The 13,477-nt window shown below is 66.3% G+C and overlaps 2 protein-coding genes across 3 annotated transcripts; one reads left to right on the top strand and one right to left on the bottom strand.

Moving 5' to 3' along the window:
• Window positions 1-951: 951 nt before the first annotated feature.
• Window positions 952-3,449, top strand: LOC126034621 (serine/arginine repetitive matrix protein 1-like). The gene has a single exon (XM_049792548.1). The coding sequence runs from the start codon at window positions 952-954 to the stop codon at window positions 2,644-2,646; it is 1,695 nt and encodes a 564-aa protein (XP_049648505.1). The 3' UTR covers window positions 2,647-3,449.
• Window positions 3,450-5,328: 1,879 nt separating this feature from the next.
• On the bottom strand, window positions 5,329-13,477 carry GRK1 (G protein-coupled receptor kinase 1). 2 transcript variants are annotated; one of them, XM_049792635.1, is made up of 9 exons: window positions 13,360-13,477; window positions 11,685-12,176; window positions 9,610-9,896; window positions 8,779-8,906; window positions 8,328-8,485; window positions 7,892-7,975; window positions 7,444-7,568; window positions 6,582-6,783; window positions 5,329-5,660 (listed from the first exon to the last, which is right to left on the bottom strand). In XM_049792635.1, exons 2-9 carry the CDS (start codon window positions 12,172-12,174, stop codon window positions 5,368-5,370), a joined length of 1,767 nt encoding a protein of 588 aa, XP_049648592.1. In that variant the 5' UTR covers window positions 12,175-12,176; window positions 13,360-13,477; the 3' UTR covers window positions 5,329-5,367. The 2 variants fall into 2 exon arrangements, with proteins under 2 accessions (XP_049648592.1, XP_049648593.1); XM_049792636.1 differs by having other exon boundaries at window positions 5,373-5,660; window positions 6,586-6,783.

The raw sequence follows: 13,477 nt of genomic DNA, 5'->3' as shown, positions 1-13,477 counted from the left end.
GGGGCCCCTGCCCCGTAGGAAGTGGGGGTGGGCATAGCAGGGGGGGGCCCAGTAGGAGATGGGGGGGCCCCAGAGGAGTTGGGGGGGGCCACAGCATGGGGGGGGGGCCCTATAGGAGAGGGGGGACCCTGCCCCATAGGGGGAGGTGGGGGGGTCCCAGAGCATGGAGGGAGGGGCATAAAAGGTGGGGGGGGGGGGCCTATAGGAGATGGGGGGGTCCCCAGGTGAGTAGGGGGGCTCCAGCCCTATGGGGGAAGCGGGGGGCCCCATAGGAAATAGTGGGGGGCCCCCCCTGCCCCATAGAGGGAATTGGGGGGGCTCTTCTGCCCCGTACGAGATGGGGGGGGGGCCCCACGGGGGAGGTTGGGGATCTCTCTCCCATAGGGGACAGCGGTGGGGACCCCCCCTTGGGACTTGGGGGGCAGAGGGACCACCCCCCCATAATGCCATGGGGTGGGGGGCAGGATCTGGGGGTGCCACAGGGACCAGTATGGGAATGGGGGGGGGGGGGCACTGGGTATACTGGGGAGGCTCCCAGTCACCTCAAACTGGGGGGAATGGGAGAGGGTCTGGGCCCCCCCCCAGTATAGGGACCCCCCCAGTATAGGGAAAACCCCCAGTATAGGGGCCCCCCCTCAGTATAGCGGACACCCCCCACTACGGAGGACCCCCCCAGTATAGGGGAACCCCCATTAAGGCCCCCCCGAGTGTAGGGGACCCCCAATATACTTGGACCCCCCCCCCCAGTCTAGAGAAACCCCCCAGTATAGGCCCCCCCCAGTATATTGGGGCCCTCCAGTATAGCGGAGCGCCCCCCAACATAGTGGGGGACCTCCCCCCGGATAGGGGCCCCCCATTTCCCCGCCCCGCAGAATTTTGCACCCCCAAACCCCCAAACGGCCCCCCCCCCCTCTAAGGGCCCCCCCCCACTAAATCAGGGCCCCTCCCCCAATGAGACGGGGTCCCCCCCGCCCTCGGCACCTTACGGCATCGCAGCGACATTCCAGCGTGTCCCCCCGGATCCCAGCCCCGGCGCGCGAAGCCCCGCGTCTTCCTGGGGGGGGCGGGGGGCGGATCCTCGCGCGAGGCCCGGGCGCGCGAGGAACGTCCTCGTGCAACGCACAAGCCCGCGCGGCGGAGCCTCGCGCGAGGCGCGCCCGAGAGCGGCCCGGCCCGGTGCGGCGCGCGGGCGCGCGAGGACCGCGCTCGCGCGACGCGGGGCGGCGCGAGGCGCGTCCCCGCGCGACGCGCGGCCGGGCGAGGCGGATCCCCGCGCGCCGCGGGGCCGCGCAGAGACCGTCCTTGCGCGACGCGCGGCTCGCGGGGGCGGCGCCCTTGCGCGGCGCGCGGGCGGGCCAGGTCGGTCCTCGCGCGACGCCCGCCCGCGTGCAAAGAACGTCCTCGCGCGCCGCGCGGCGGATCCCCGTGCGTCGCGCGGCCGGGCGCCGCCCGCCACCTTCTCCGCCGCGCGGCCCCGCCGCCCCTCCCGCGCGCCCCCCCTCGTGCCTCGCGCGAGCGTGCACGGCCGGCGCCGCCCTCCTCCTCGTGCCGCGCCCGTGCCGCGCCCCATCCCCGTGCAAGGCCCCGCCCCTGCCCCGCGCAAGGCCCGTCTTTACGCAACGCGCCCCCGTGCAAGGTCCAGCCTCGTGCAACGCACGCCCGCGCCAGGCCCCTCTCACGCGCCCCCCCCCCCCCCCCCCCTCCTCGTGCGAGGCCGCCCCCACGCTACGCCCGGCCGCGCGAGGCCATCGCCCCGCCCCCACCCCACCCCCCCCCCCCGCCGCGTGCGCGAGGGACGGCCTCGTGCGAGGCTCCTCCTTGCGCGGGGGTTGTTCTCGTGCAGCGCCCCTCCTCGTGCAAGGGTGGGCCTCGTGCGAGGCACATCCTTGCGCGAGGCCTGTCCCCGTGGAAGGAGCATCCCCAGGCGAGGACCGTCCTCGCACGGGGCCCGTCCCGGCGCAAGACTCGTCCTCGTGCAAAAGGACCGTCCTCGCACGAGGCCGATCCTCGTGCGAACCCGGTCCTCGCGTGAGGCCCATCCTCACGCGACGCCCACGCTTGAGCGAGCGCCGGCCTCGTGCAAGGCCCGGCCTCGCGCGAGGGCGGCCCTTGCGCAAAGCCCGCCCTCGTGCGAGATGCACCCTCGCACCAGACCCGGCCTCGCGCGAGCCCGGTCCTCGTGCGAGGCTCCCCCCTCCCCTTCCCCGTGCGAGCCCCCTCGTGCACACAACCCCCCGGCCGCGGCCCCCTCCTCCCGTTTGCACTTTCGTGGCCGCGTTTGCTACTGACTGTCCCCCTCCCCCACCCCTGCCCCCTCCCACTTGTCTCCCCCTCCCCCACGCGTGTCCCGTCCCCCATCCCCCCCCCCACCGTGTCCCCGTCCCCGACCGCACTTTAGGGGGGACCCGCCCGAAAAAAAAAGGCAAAACCAAGCAAAAAAGGGGAAGAGTGAAAAAAAATGGAGATGAAAATAAGGGGGGGGGGGGGAAGGGAGGGGAGTGGGGGGACCCTGGGGACAGTGGGGACGCCGGGGGGGGAGGCACGAGGGGGGGGCTCCATGGGGGACGTCCCCATGGGGTGTCACCGACGGGGTGGCCTCCGTGGGGTGACCTCCGTGGGGACGTCCCCATGGGGTGTCACCAGTAGGGTGGCCCCGACGGGGCGGCCTCCGTGGGGGACGTCCCCATGGGGTGGCCTCAGTGAGGCTTGTCCCCATTGGGACGTCCCCAACGGAGGATGTCCCCAGTGGAGGACGTCCCCACGAGGGTGACCTCCGTGGGGGACGTCCCCATGGGGTGTCACCAGTAGGGTGGCCCCGATGGGGTGACCTCCATCGGGACGTCCCCATGGGGTGTCACCAGTAGGGTGGCTCTGATGGGGCGGCCTCCGTGGGGACGTCCCCATGGGGTGTCACCAACGGGGTGGCCCCGATGGGGTGACCTCCGTGGGGACATCCCCATGGGGTGTCACCAGTAGGGTGACCCCGATGGGGTGGCCTCCGTGGGGACGTCCCCATAGGGTGGCCTCAGTGAGGCTTGTCCCCATTGGGACGTCCCCAACGGAGGATGTCCCCAGTGGAGGACGTCCCCACGAGGGTGTCCTCCGTGGGGCGGCATCTAACGGGGGACGTCCCCGGTGAGGTGCCCTCAAGAGGGGACGTCCCCAGTGGTGGTCCCTCAGGGGTGTCCCCGAGGGGTGGCCCCACCGGGGAGGGGTCCCCTTGAGCGTCCCCGCGGGGGACGTCCCCCTCTGAGGTGGCCCCACTGGGGAGGGGGTCCCCGGGGCGGTGTCCCCAGTGGGGAGGGGTCCCCGGGGGTGTGGCGGGGCGCCCCACGGCGGGGTGTCCCCGCGGTGTCCCCGCGGCGGCGGTCGGTGGCGGCGGTGACAAATGTCCACTATTTATCTGCATCAGTGAGTGTTAGAGACGCCAATAAACACCGTAGAGCTGAGCTGGCCCGAGCGGGGACACGGGGGGGACACGGGGGACATGGGGGACACGGGGGGACACGGGGACATGTTGGGACACGGGGGGACTTGGGGACACGGAGGGACACGGGGGACATTGGGGGACTTGGGGGACACTGGACACGTGGGGGGGCTTGGGGACATGGGGGGACATGGGATGACATGGGGACATTGGTGACATGGGGACACGGAGTGACATGGGGGACATTGGGGACACTGGACACGTGGGGGGACTTGGGGACATTGGAGACATGGGGGGACTTGGGGACATGGGGGGACATGGGATGACATGGGACACATGGGGGGACACGGGGACATTGGAGACATGGGGGGACACGGGGGACATGGGACACGGGGGGGGACACGGGGGGACGCAGGGGATGTTGGAGAGCCGGGATGTGGGGACACGGGGACGTTGGAGATGGGGAGAAGGGGACACGGGGGGGACGTTGGAGACGGGGGGGACACGGGGGGACACGGGGGACCATGATGGGGATGTGGGTGACATGGGGGACACCGGGGACAAGGGGGGTGACACGGGGGAACGTGGGGGGGCACATGGGGGATGCGGGGCGGTGTTGGGGACATTGGGGGGGACATCGGGGACATGGGGGGGTGCAGGGTCGCAGGGGACATGGAGGGGGGCACAGGGTGGCCTTGGGGACACTGGGGGACGGTGGCGCCATGGAGATGGGGGGACAACGCACTGGGGGTGACACGGGGGGGTGTCCCCAAAACCAACCCCCCCACACGGAGCAGCAACAACCACAATTTATTGTACACGGGGGGGGGGGGACACACACAACACCTGGGCCCCCACAGAAGGGAGGGGGGGGCCCCTTTTTTGGGGGGGTGGCAAAGGGTCTCCCTGAGTTGTGAGGGGGGGCATGAGGTGAGTTTTGGGGGACCCCACCCCAGGGAAGGGTCATTTGGGGGGGGGGGACTGGGGTGTCCCCCTCCCCAGGGTGGCACCGAGCTGGGGGGGGCCCTGAGGTCTGAGGTGGGGGGAGTCCTTCAATTGGTGGGGGGAGGTCGTGTTTTGGGGTGTTCCCAGGGCCCCCCAACTTTTGGGGTGTCTCCCCTTCCCAGAGGGAGGGGGATTTGGGGGGAGGATGTGGGGGTTTGGGGTGTTCCTGAGGGGTGGCCTCAATCTGGGGGAGTTCAGTACAGGGCTACCCCCGGGGGGGGCCAGTTTGGGGGTCCCATATTTGGGGGCGCAGCCTAGGGATTCCCCAGGGGGTACCCCACTATTGCCTCCTCGGTCCAGGTACCCAGGGGGGACACCCCCACTTTTGGGCCCCCCCTATACCCCGGGGGGGACACGACCCCCATACCGAATGCCCCAGAGGGGACCCCCATTTTGGACTGCCTCATTTTGGGGGTCCCCCCTTCCAGATACCCCACAGGGGACCCCCATTCCATATGCCCTGGGGGGGGGGGACACCCCCCAATTCTAGAGTCCCCCATACCCCATGGGAGGGACCCCCCCAACATTTGAGCCCCTCTTCGGGATACCCCAAGGTGGGGGGGAACCCCACTTTTGGGCTGCCTCATTTGGGGGACCCAACACACGGGTCCCCCCCGGTCCAGATACCCCAGAGGGGACCCCCAATTTTAGCCCCCCATACCCTGAAGTGGGGGACTCCCACTTTTGGGGTCCCCCATTCCAGATAACCCAAGGGAGGGAACCCCCACTTTTGAGCCCCCTCCTGTACCCGAAGGCGGGGAGCCCCCACTTTTGACCCCCCCCCGTTCCATATACTCTACGGGGGTCCCCACTTTTGAGCCCCCCCCCCCTACCCCAGGGTGAGGAACCCACAACTTCTGAGCCCCCCCCATACCCCAAGGTAGTGTACCCCCACTTTTATCCCCCCTCCAAATTTGGGGCGCCCCTCCACCCCATCACAGCAAACAGCAAGTACCGGACCGTACCCCCCCCCCAGGCGCACTAGCCGGATCCAAATCGGGGGGTAAGGTCCCGGGGGGTCCCCAAATATTCAATTCCTCGAAGACCCCCGTCTCGATCAGCTCCTCCTGCCAGGGGATGGGGACGGTCCCCGAGGCGAAGGTGTCAAACAACGCCGCGTCCCTCTCGTCCAACTCCACCCCCCGCACCGAGGAGAAGGCCCCCACGTCCCCCAGATCCTTGGCGTACACCCGACGGGGGTCCGGGACGAAAGGGGGGGGCACCAGACCTGGGAGGGAGGGGGTGTGCGATGAAGTGGGAGAAGCCCCCTCCCCAGTTATCACTTGGATGATACGGGATGATTATGGGCCATCCCATAATTCCTGGTACCCACCCCGGTAATTCCTGGTACCCCCCCAATAATTCTTGGTACCCCCCCGGTATCGCCCCAGCAGCCCCCCATCACCTCAGGTTCCCCCCATAATCCCAGGGACCCATTTCTGGAGCACCCAAAGGTCATCGCAGCCCCTGTTGTTGGACACCCAACACCCATTGGGACCCAATTCCATGAGCACCCAACGCCCGTTGGAGACGCCATCGCTGGACACCCAGCATCCACTGGGCACCCCAATTCTGGGGCACCCAACGCTCAACGGAGACCCGTTTCCATGAGCACCCAACACCCCTTGGGACCTATTTCTTGGGCACCCAATGCCCACTGGAGACCCATTGCTGGGACATCCCGTGCCCATTGTAGTCCCCATTTCTTGAGCACCCAAGACGAACTGGGAGCCAGTTCCAGGAGACCCCACAGTCATTGAAGACCCCATTGCTGGAGCACCCAACATCCAGCGGGACCCACTCCCATGAGCACCCAATGTCCACCGGAGACCTATTTTTGAAGCACCCAACACCCATTGTAGACCCCATTTCTCGACACCCAGCAACCATTGGGACCCATTTCTAGGACTCCCAACATCCACCGCAGACCCCATTGCTGGAGCACCCAACACCCGTTGGGACCCTCTTCCATGAGCACCCAACGCCCATTGAAGACTCATTTTTGAAGCACCCAACGCCCGTTGTAGATCCCATTTCTAGACACCCAACGGCCATCGGGACTCATTTCTCGACCACCCGACGCCCACCAGCACCCCATTCCCACAACCCCCTCACCCACTGACCCCCGTTTTGTCCCCATGGGGGTTACCTGCCTCGAGGCGCCCCCAGTTGATGGCGGCGAAGAGGGGGTGCGCCTTGAGTTGGGAGCAGTCGTTGTCCCGGAAGCCGAGGCGGGCGCTGGAGTCCTTGGCCAGCAGACCCTCGCAGGCGGCCCGCGCCGCCGGGCTGAACCGGTCCGAGTAGCTGACGGGGTCGTGCAGGATGCGCCGTGTCACCTCCTTGTTCTCCACCTGTGGGGACGGGGGGGTCCTGGATGGTCCTAGGTGGTCCTGGGGGTTCTTGAGGGTTCCTGGTAGCCCTGGGATGTTACTTGGGGAGTTTCTGGAGGTTCCTGGTGTTCCTTGAGGGGTTCTGGGGGCTTCTGGGAGCCCTGGGATGTTACTTGGGGAGTTTTGGGGAGTTCCTGGTGGTTTCTAGGAGGTTCCTGTGGGGTCCCGGAGGTTCCTGGAAGCTCTGGGACGTTACCTGGGGAGTTTCTGATGGTCCCTGAGGGGTTCTGGTGGTCCTTGAGAGGTTTGGGGGGCTACTGGTAGCCCTGGGATGTTACTTAGGGAGTTTCTGGTGGTTCCTGGGTGTCCTGGTGGGTTCTGGGTGTTCCTGGAAGCCCTGGGATGTTACTTGTAGGGTTCCTGGTGGTCTTTGAGGATTTCTGGTGGTTCCTGAGGGGTTCTGGGAGCTACTGGTAGCCCTGGGATGTTACTTAGGGAGTTTCGGGGGGTTCCTGGGGGGTTCCTGGGGGTCCTGGGGGTTCCTGAAAGCTCTGGGATGTTATCTGGGGAATTCTGGGGGGTTCTGGTGGTTCCTGAGGGGTTCTGGGAGTTACTGGAAGCACTGGGGTGTTACGTGGGGAGTTCCTGGGGATTCCTGGGATTATTGGGATTACTGGGCACCTTCTCCCCCCGCCTGCGGAAGGGTCCCTTGGCCTCCAGCATCTCGTAGAGGGTCACCCCCAGCGTGAAGTAGTCGACGGCCCAGTCGTACTCCTCGTCCCGCAGCACCTCCGGTGCCATGAACCCTGCGGGACCCAGGCGTCCAGGGGACCCAGGTGTCTGGGGGGGGTCCCAGAGGACCAGGGGGGACCCAGGCGACCAGGGGGGACCCGGGCATCCAGGAGAGGAGCAGGGATGAGGGACCCACACCCTCCTGCCACCCGGTGTCCCCCTCCCTCCCCATGTGTGTCCCCCCCACCCCATACGTGGGGTCCCCGTGTCCCCCCATGTCTCGGTGCCACCTCCTGTGTCCCTGCTGGTCTCCAAGGTCCATGTCCCCCCCATACCCAGGGTCCCCCTCCATGTCCCCATGTCTCTTGAGTCCCCCATGTCCCCCCGTGTCCCCTACCTGGGGTCCCAGCGTATCCGCGGGTTTTGTTCTGTCCCTCCTTGAGCTCCACGGCCAAACCCATGTCGGACAGACGGACATGGCCTGCCCACACCAGTAACCACCAGTAACCACCAGTGACACCTCCCCAGGAACCCATGCCAGTCCCCCTGCCTGCACCAGTATCACCAGTAACACCCCCAAGAACCCCCCGTCCCCTGCCTGCACCGCATCCCCCAACGTCCCCGTGTCCACCAACATCCCCAGCGTCCCCCATGTTCCCCCAATGTCCCCACATCCCCCAATGTCCCTGATGTCCCCTCAACGTCCCTGAAGTCCCTGATGTCCCCCACCTCCCCATGCCCCCCAGCCCCTAATGTCCCCATAATGTCCCCACATGCCCCAATATCCCCAGCGTTCCGTGCGTGTGTGTGTCCCCCCCCCGTCTCAACGTCACCAGCGTCATCGAGGAGGACGTTCTCGGGCTTGAGGTCACGGTAGACGATGCGGTGCTGGTGCAGGTGCTCCAGCCCCAGCAGGATCTGGGCGGTGTAGAACACGGCCCGCGGCTCGGGGAACCCAGGGTTGTCCTCGTCCACGTTGTACACGTGGTACCTGACATGCCAAGAACACGGTAAGCACACGCCAGCACTTGGGGACATGCCAGCACCTGGGACATGCTGGGGACATGGCTTGGGGAACCAGAGTTGATCTCATCCACATTGCATGTGTGGTACCTCCACATGCTAAGGACATGCTAAGGACACACCAGCACCAGGGGACGTGGTATGGAGAACCAGGGTTGGCCTTGTCCTCATTGCATGCATATGGCACACGCTAAGGACATGCCAGACATGGTAGGCGTCTCCAGCAGCAACACACGTGGCACATGCCAAGCACACGCTTACCGCAGGTCGCCACCGTTCATGATTGTCATGACGAGGCAGAGGTCAGTCTTGGTCTGGAAGGCGCAGGCCAGCGAGACGATGAAGCGACTGTGCACCCGCGCCAGGATCCGCTTCTCCACCAGTGCCGCCTGCACATGCCAAGCACACGCCAAGGGCACGCAGCTCGCGACGGTCCAGCCCACGGCCAAAGACACACCAAGGACATGCAGGTGGCACACACCAAGGGAAACACGGGTGACACATGTCAAGGACATGCAGGTGGCACTTGCCAAGGATACGTGGGTGGTGCACACCAAGCACGTGCCAAGGAGACGTGCCACGTGCCAAACACATATGGGTGGCACACGCCAAGCACACACAGACTGTGCACTCCACGCTACGCACACGCGCGTCCCTCTTGGCTGCGGGAGCCCGCCTGAAACGGGGCGGCCTAAAGCACGTTGTTCACCTGCACATGCCAAGCGCACGCCAAGCGCACATGAAGGTACGTGCCAAGCGCAAGCCAAGCGCACGTGCGTCCCCATGGGCTGCGGATCTCTTAGCATCCTTGGATGGCCTAAAGCACCTTCCCCATCTGTGTGCCCCATGCACACATCAAGCACATGCCAAGCACGTGCCAAAATACGGACGGGCAGAGATAATCGGGAAGATGCCAAAGGAGGCGGGAAGGAACGTAGAGGCCAAAGAGGGGGGAGAAAAAGAAGGAAAAGAGGGATGAGGGGAGGTGGAGGGGACAGAGGGGTGGACAGAGGAACAGGTGAGGAGACAGAGGGACGGCCGAGGGGACAGACGGCCATCACCCCCCACTCTGTGTCCCACGGGGCTCCCCACCTCGTAGCCCTGGCGCTTCTTGAGACGCTTCTTGTTGAGGCGCTTGTTGGCGTACATCTTGCCGGTGGTGCGGCGCTGGCAGGCGCAGACCTCGCCGAAGCCACCCTTACCCAGCACCCTGAAGTCGACAAAGGCTTCGGCGGTCACCGCCTGCCCCTCCAGCCACTTGAACTGCACGAAGCGCCCAAACTCCGGTGACGCTCGGTACGGGGTCCAGGCCACCGCCTCCAGGTGGGCCAGCAGCTCCCGTCGCGCTTGCCCAAAGTCCTCGGCGGAGGTGGTGGTGCCTGTAGGGGGAGAAGGTGGTATGGCCGCTCCTAGGGGGGACGTTGTAGCACCCATCAGGAGGCAGTATGGTTGCTATTGGGGGTGTCATGGCCACCAACACTATCAAGGCCACCATTGGGAGTGTCACAGCCACCAACAGGGGCATCATGGCTGCTAAGAGTGGTGTTGAGACCGCCATGGCCAACTTTGGGGGTGTCATGGCCACCAATGGAGGTGTCATGGTGGTCATCACTGTCATGGCCACCAACAGGGGCATCATGGCCACTATTTGGGGTGTCATGGCCACCAATAGGGGTGTCAAGACAGCTGTTGGAGGTATCACGGCCAACTTTCGGGGTGTCATGGCTGCCAGTGGAGGTGTCATGGTGCTCATCACTGTCATGGCCACCAACAGGGGCATCATGGCCACTATTTGGGGTGTCATGGCCACCAATAGGGGTGTCAAGACAGCTGTTGGAGGTATCACGGCCAACTTTCGGGGTGTCATGGCTGCCAATGGAGGTGTCATGGTGGTCATCACTGTCATGGCCACCAACAGGGGCATCATGGCTACCAACAGGGGTGTTAAGACCACCATTGGGGGTATCATGAACTTCGTTGGCAGTATCATGGCCTCCACTGGAGTATCATGACCTCTATTGGAAGTGTCATGGCCACTATTGGAAGTATCATGGCCACCATTGGGGCTGCCATGGCCACCCTCACTATCTTGGCCAGCATTGGAGGTATCATGGCTGCTGTCACTATCATGGGGGCCATTGGAAGTATCACGGCCTCCACTGGAGGTGTCATGGCCACCAATGGAAGTATCATGGCCGACATTCGGGCTGCCATGGCCACCCTCACTATCTTGGCCAGCACTGGAGGTATCATGGCCTCCACTGGAGGTATCGTGGCTTCCATTGTCAGTATCATGGCCTCCAGGGGAAGTATCATGGCTGCCATCACTACCGTGGCCACCGCTGGAGGTGTCATGGCCGCCATTAGAGGTGTCATGGCCACTGTTGGAGGTGTCATGGCCACTGCTGGAGGTATCATGGCTGCCATCACTATCATGGCCACTGCTGGAGATGTCATGGCTGCCGTTAGAGGTGTCATGGCTGCTTTTGGAGGTGTCATGGCTGCCATCATTATCATGGCCACCATCAGAGCTCTCATGGCCACCATTGGAGGTCTCATTGCCACCATCACTATCATGGCCACCACTGGAGGCCTCATGGCCACTGTCACTATCATGGGCATCACCGGAGGTCTCATGGCCTCCATCAGAGGTCTCATGGCCACCGCTGGAGGTCTCATGGCCACTGTCACTATCATGGGCACCACTGGTGGTCTCATGGCCTCCATCAGAGGTCTCATGGCCACTGTCACTATCAGGGCCACCACTGGAGGTGTCATGGCCACCGCTGGAGGTCTTATGGCCACTGTCACTATCATGGGCACCACTGGAGGTCTCATGGCCACCACTGGATGCCTCATGGCCACCATCACTATCATGGCCTCCACTGGAGGCCTCATGGCCACCGCTGAAGGTCTCACGGCCACCGCTGGTGGTATCATGGTTGGCATCACTATTACGGCCTCCACCGGAGGTGTCATGGCCACCACTGGAAGTCTCATGGCCGCTGCTGGAGGTCGCATGGCCGCCATCACTATCGCGGCCTCCACCGCAGCTGTCGTGGCCTCCGCCGGAGGTCTCCTGGCCACCACCGGTGGTCCCCCCGCCGCCATCGCTACCGCGGCCTCCGCCGGAGGCGTCATGGCCGCCGCTGTGGGCGGAGCCTCACCTGTGGGCGTGGCCGTGGCGGCGGCGCTGAGGAAGCTGCAGTGCTCGGCCCCGCCCGGGGTGAAGAACCGCTTCCTGAGGGCGGCGGCCGCCCCGCTTCGCTCCGCCTCCTCGCTCCGCTCGTAGGCCTCCAGCTCCGCCCACAGCGCCCCCGCCGCGGCCAATCCCGGCGCCCCTTCCAGGAACCGCTGGAACAGCAGCTTCCCGATTGGCTGCTCCACGCACTGCCACCGGAAGGAGGTGTCCTCCCCGGCACCGCCTCCCCCATCCGCGACGCCATTTTGCGCCCCGCCGCCGCCATTTTGCGCCCCGCCGGTGCCGCCGGGCGGGTGCCCCCCGCCCAAGCGGGCGCGCAGGGCCTCGCACTGGGTGATGTGGGGCAGGCGGAGGCGGGCGCGTTGCCGGCGGTCCCGTCCCGACGCTCCCGGGCCGCCGCGGGCCGACACGTAGGCCGAATTGGCCACCACCGTCTCCAGGCCGCCGATGTCCATGGCTGCGGGGAGCGGGGGGTGAGGCCTCGTCCGACGCTCGGGGGGTGGGGGGAGTCCTCGTGCGGCGCACGCGGGGGTCTGGGGGGTGGGAGCCAGCTCTCGTGCGACGCGCGGGAGGCTGGGGGGGTCGCGAGCCGAGCCCTCGTGCGAAGCACGAGGATGGGGATCTGCCTCCCCCCCCCCGGGGATTAACCCCGCCCCGGGCAAGGTCAGAGCTCTTAAAGGGCCGGCGCGCTATAATTAGCGGGTAAGCGGCTCAGCGGGGCTCGTGCCTAAGCCGCTTTCACGGCCCCTCGCACAAGAGCCCACCCCCCATAACCCACAATGCCCTGGGGCCATAGGGCATGATGGGAAGGGTGGTCCATCTCCCCCAGGCTGAGAACGGTGCTGCTGCAAAGGATTCTGGGAGATACCCACCTATCCACCCATCCCCCCAATGTGGTGGCTCCCACCGTCCTTTGCAGCAAAGGATGCTGGGAAGGAGGGGGTGGGAGGGGGAGGAGGATGGGAGGAAAGGGACCCAGGCACCCCAGGAGACCCCCCCCAGGGGACCCAGGTGTTGGGACCCCCTCCCCCCACCAGGGGACCCAGGCATCAGGGACCCCCCCCCCCCCCAGGGGACCCAGGCATCAGGGACCCCCGCCCCCCCCACCAGGGGACCCAAGCATCAGGGACCCCCAACCCAGGGGACCCAGTCACTGGGACCCCCCCAGGGGACCCAGGCATCAGGGGACCCCCCACCCCAGGGGACCCAAGTGTTGGGACCCCCCCCCCACAAGGGGACCCAGGTGTCAAAACCTCCCCCAGGGGACCCAGGCATCGAGGACCCCCCCCCCACAAGGGGACCCAAGCACCAGGGACCCTCCACCCAGGGGACCCAGGCATCAGGGGACCCCCCACCCCAGGAGAACCAGGTGTTGGGACCCCCACCCAGGGGACCCAGGCCCCCCGGACCCCCCCCCCCCCCCCCCCCTCCCAGGGCACCCAGATGTCCAGGAGACCCCTCACTCCTTGACACCCCCCCCCCTGCCCAGAGGACCCAGGCATTGGGACCCCCCACCCCCAGGACACCCAGGCCCCCAGGATCCCCCCACCCCTGGGACCCCCCACCTCGGCACCCCCCAGCCCTGGGACCCCCCAGCCCGGGACCCCCCACCCCGGGACCCCCCCACCGTCCAGCCTCACCTGCGCAGCTCCCCTTTGCCCACGGCGGTTCCCGGTGGCCCCGGGGTGGGATTAGCCCCGCCCGGGGATTAACCAAATCCCCCGGGGGCGGTCGGGACCGGAGGGGGGGGACGGGGGA

Source organism: Accipiter gentilis, chromosome 35 (assembly GCF_929443795.1).
Source record: "Accipiter gentilis chromosome 35, bAccGen1.1, whole genome shotgun sequence".
In the NCBI taxonomy this organism is placed as follows: domain Eukaryota; kingdom Metazoa; phylum Chordata; class Aves; order Accipitriformes; family Accipitridae; genus Astur; species Astur gentilis.
This window is presented reverse-complemented; position numbering and strand designations above follow the sequence as displayed.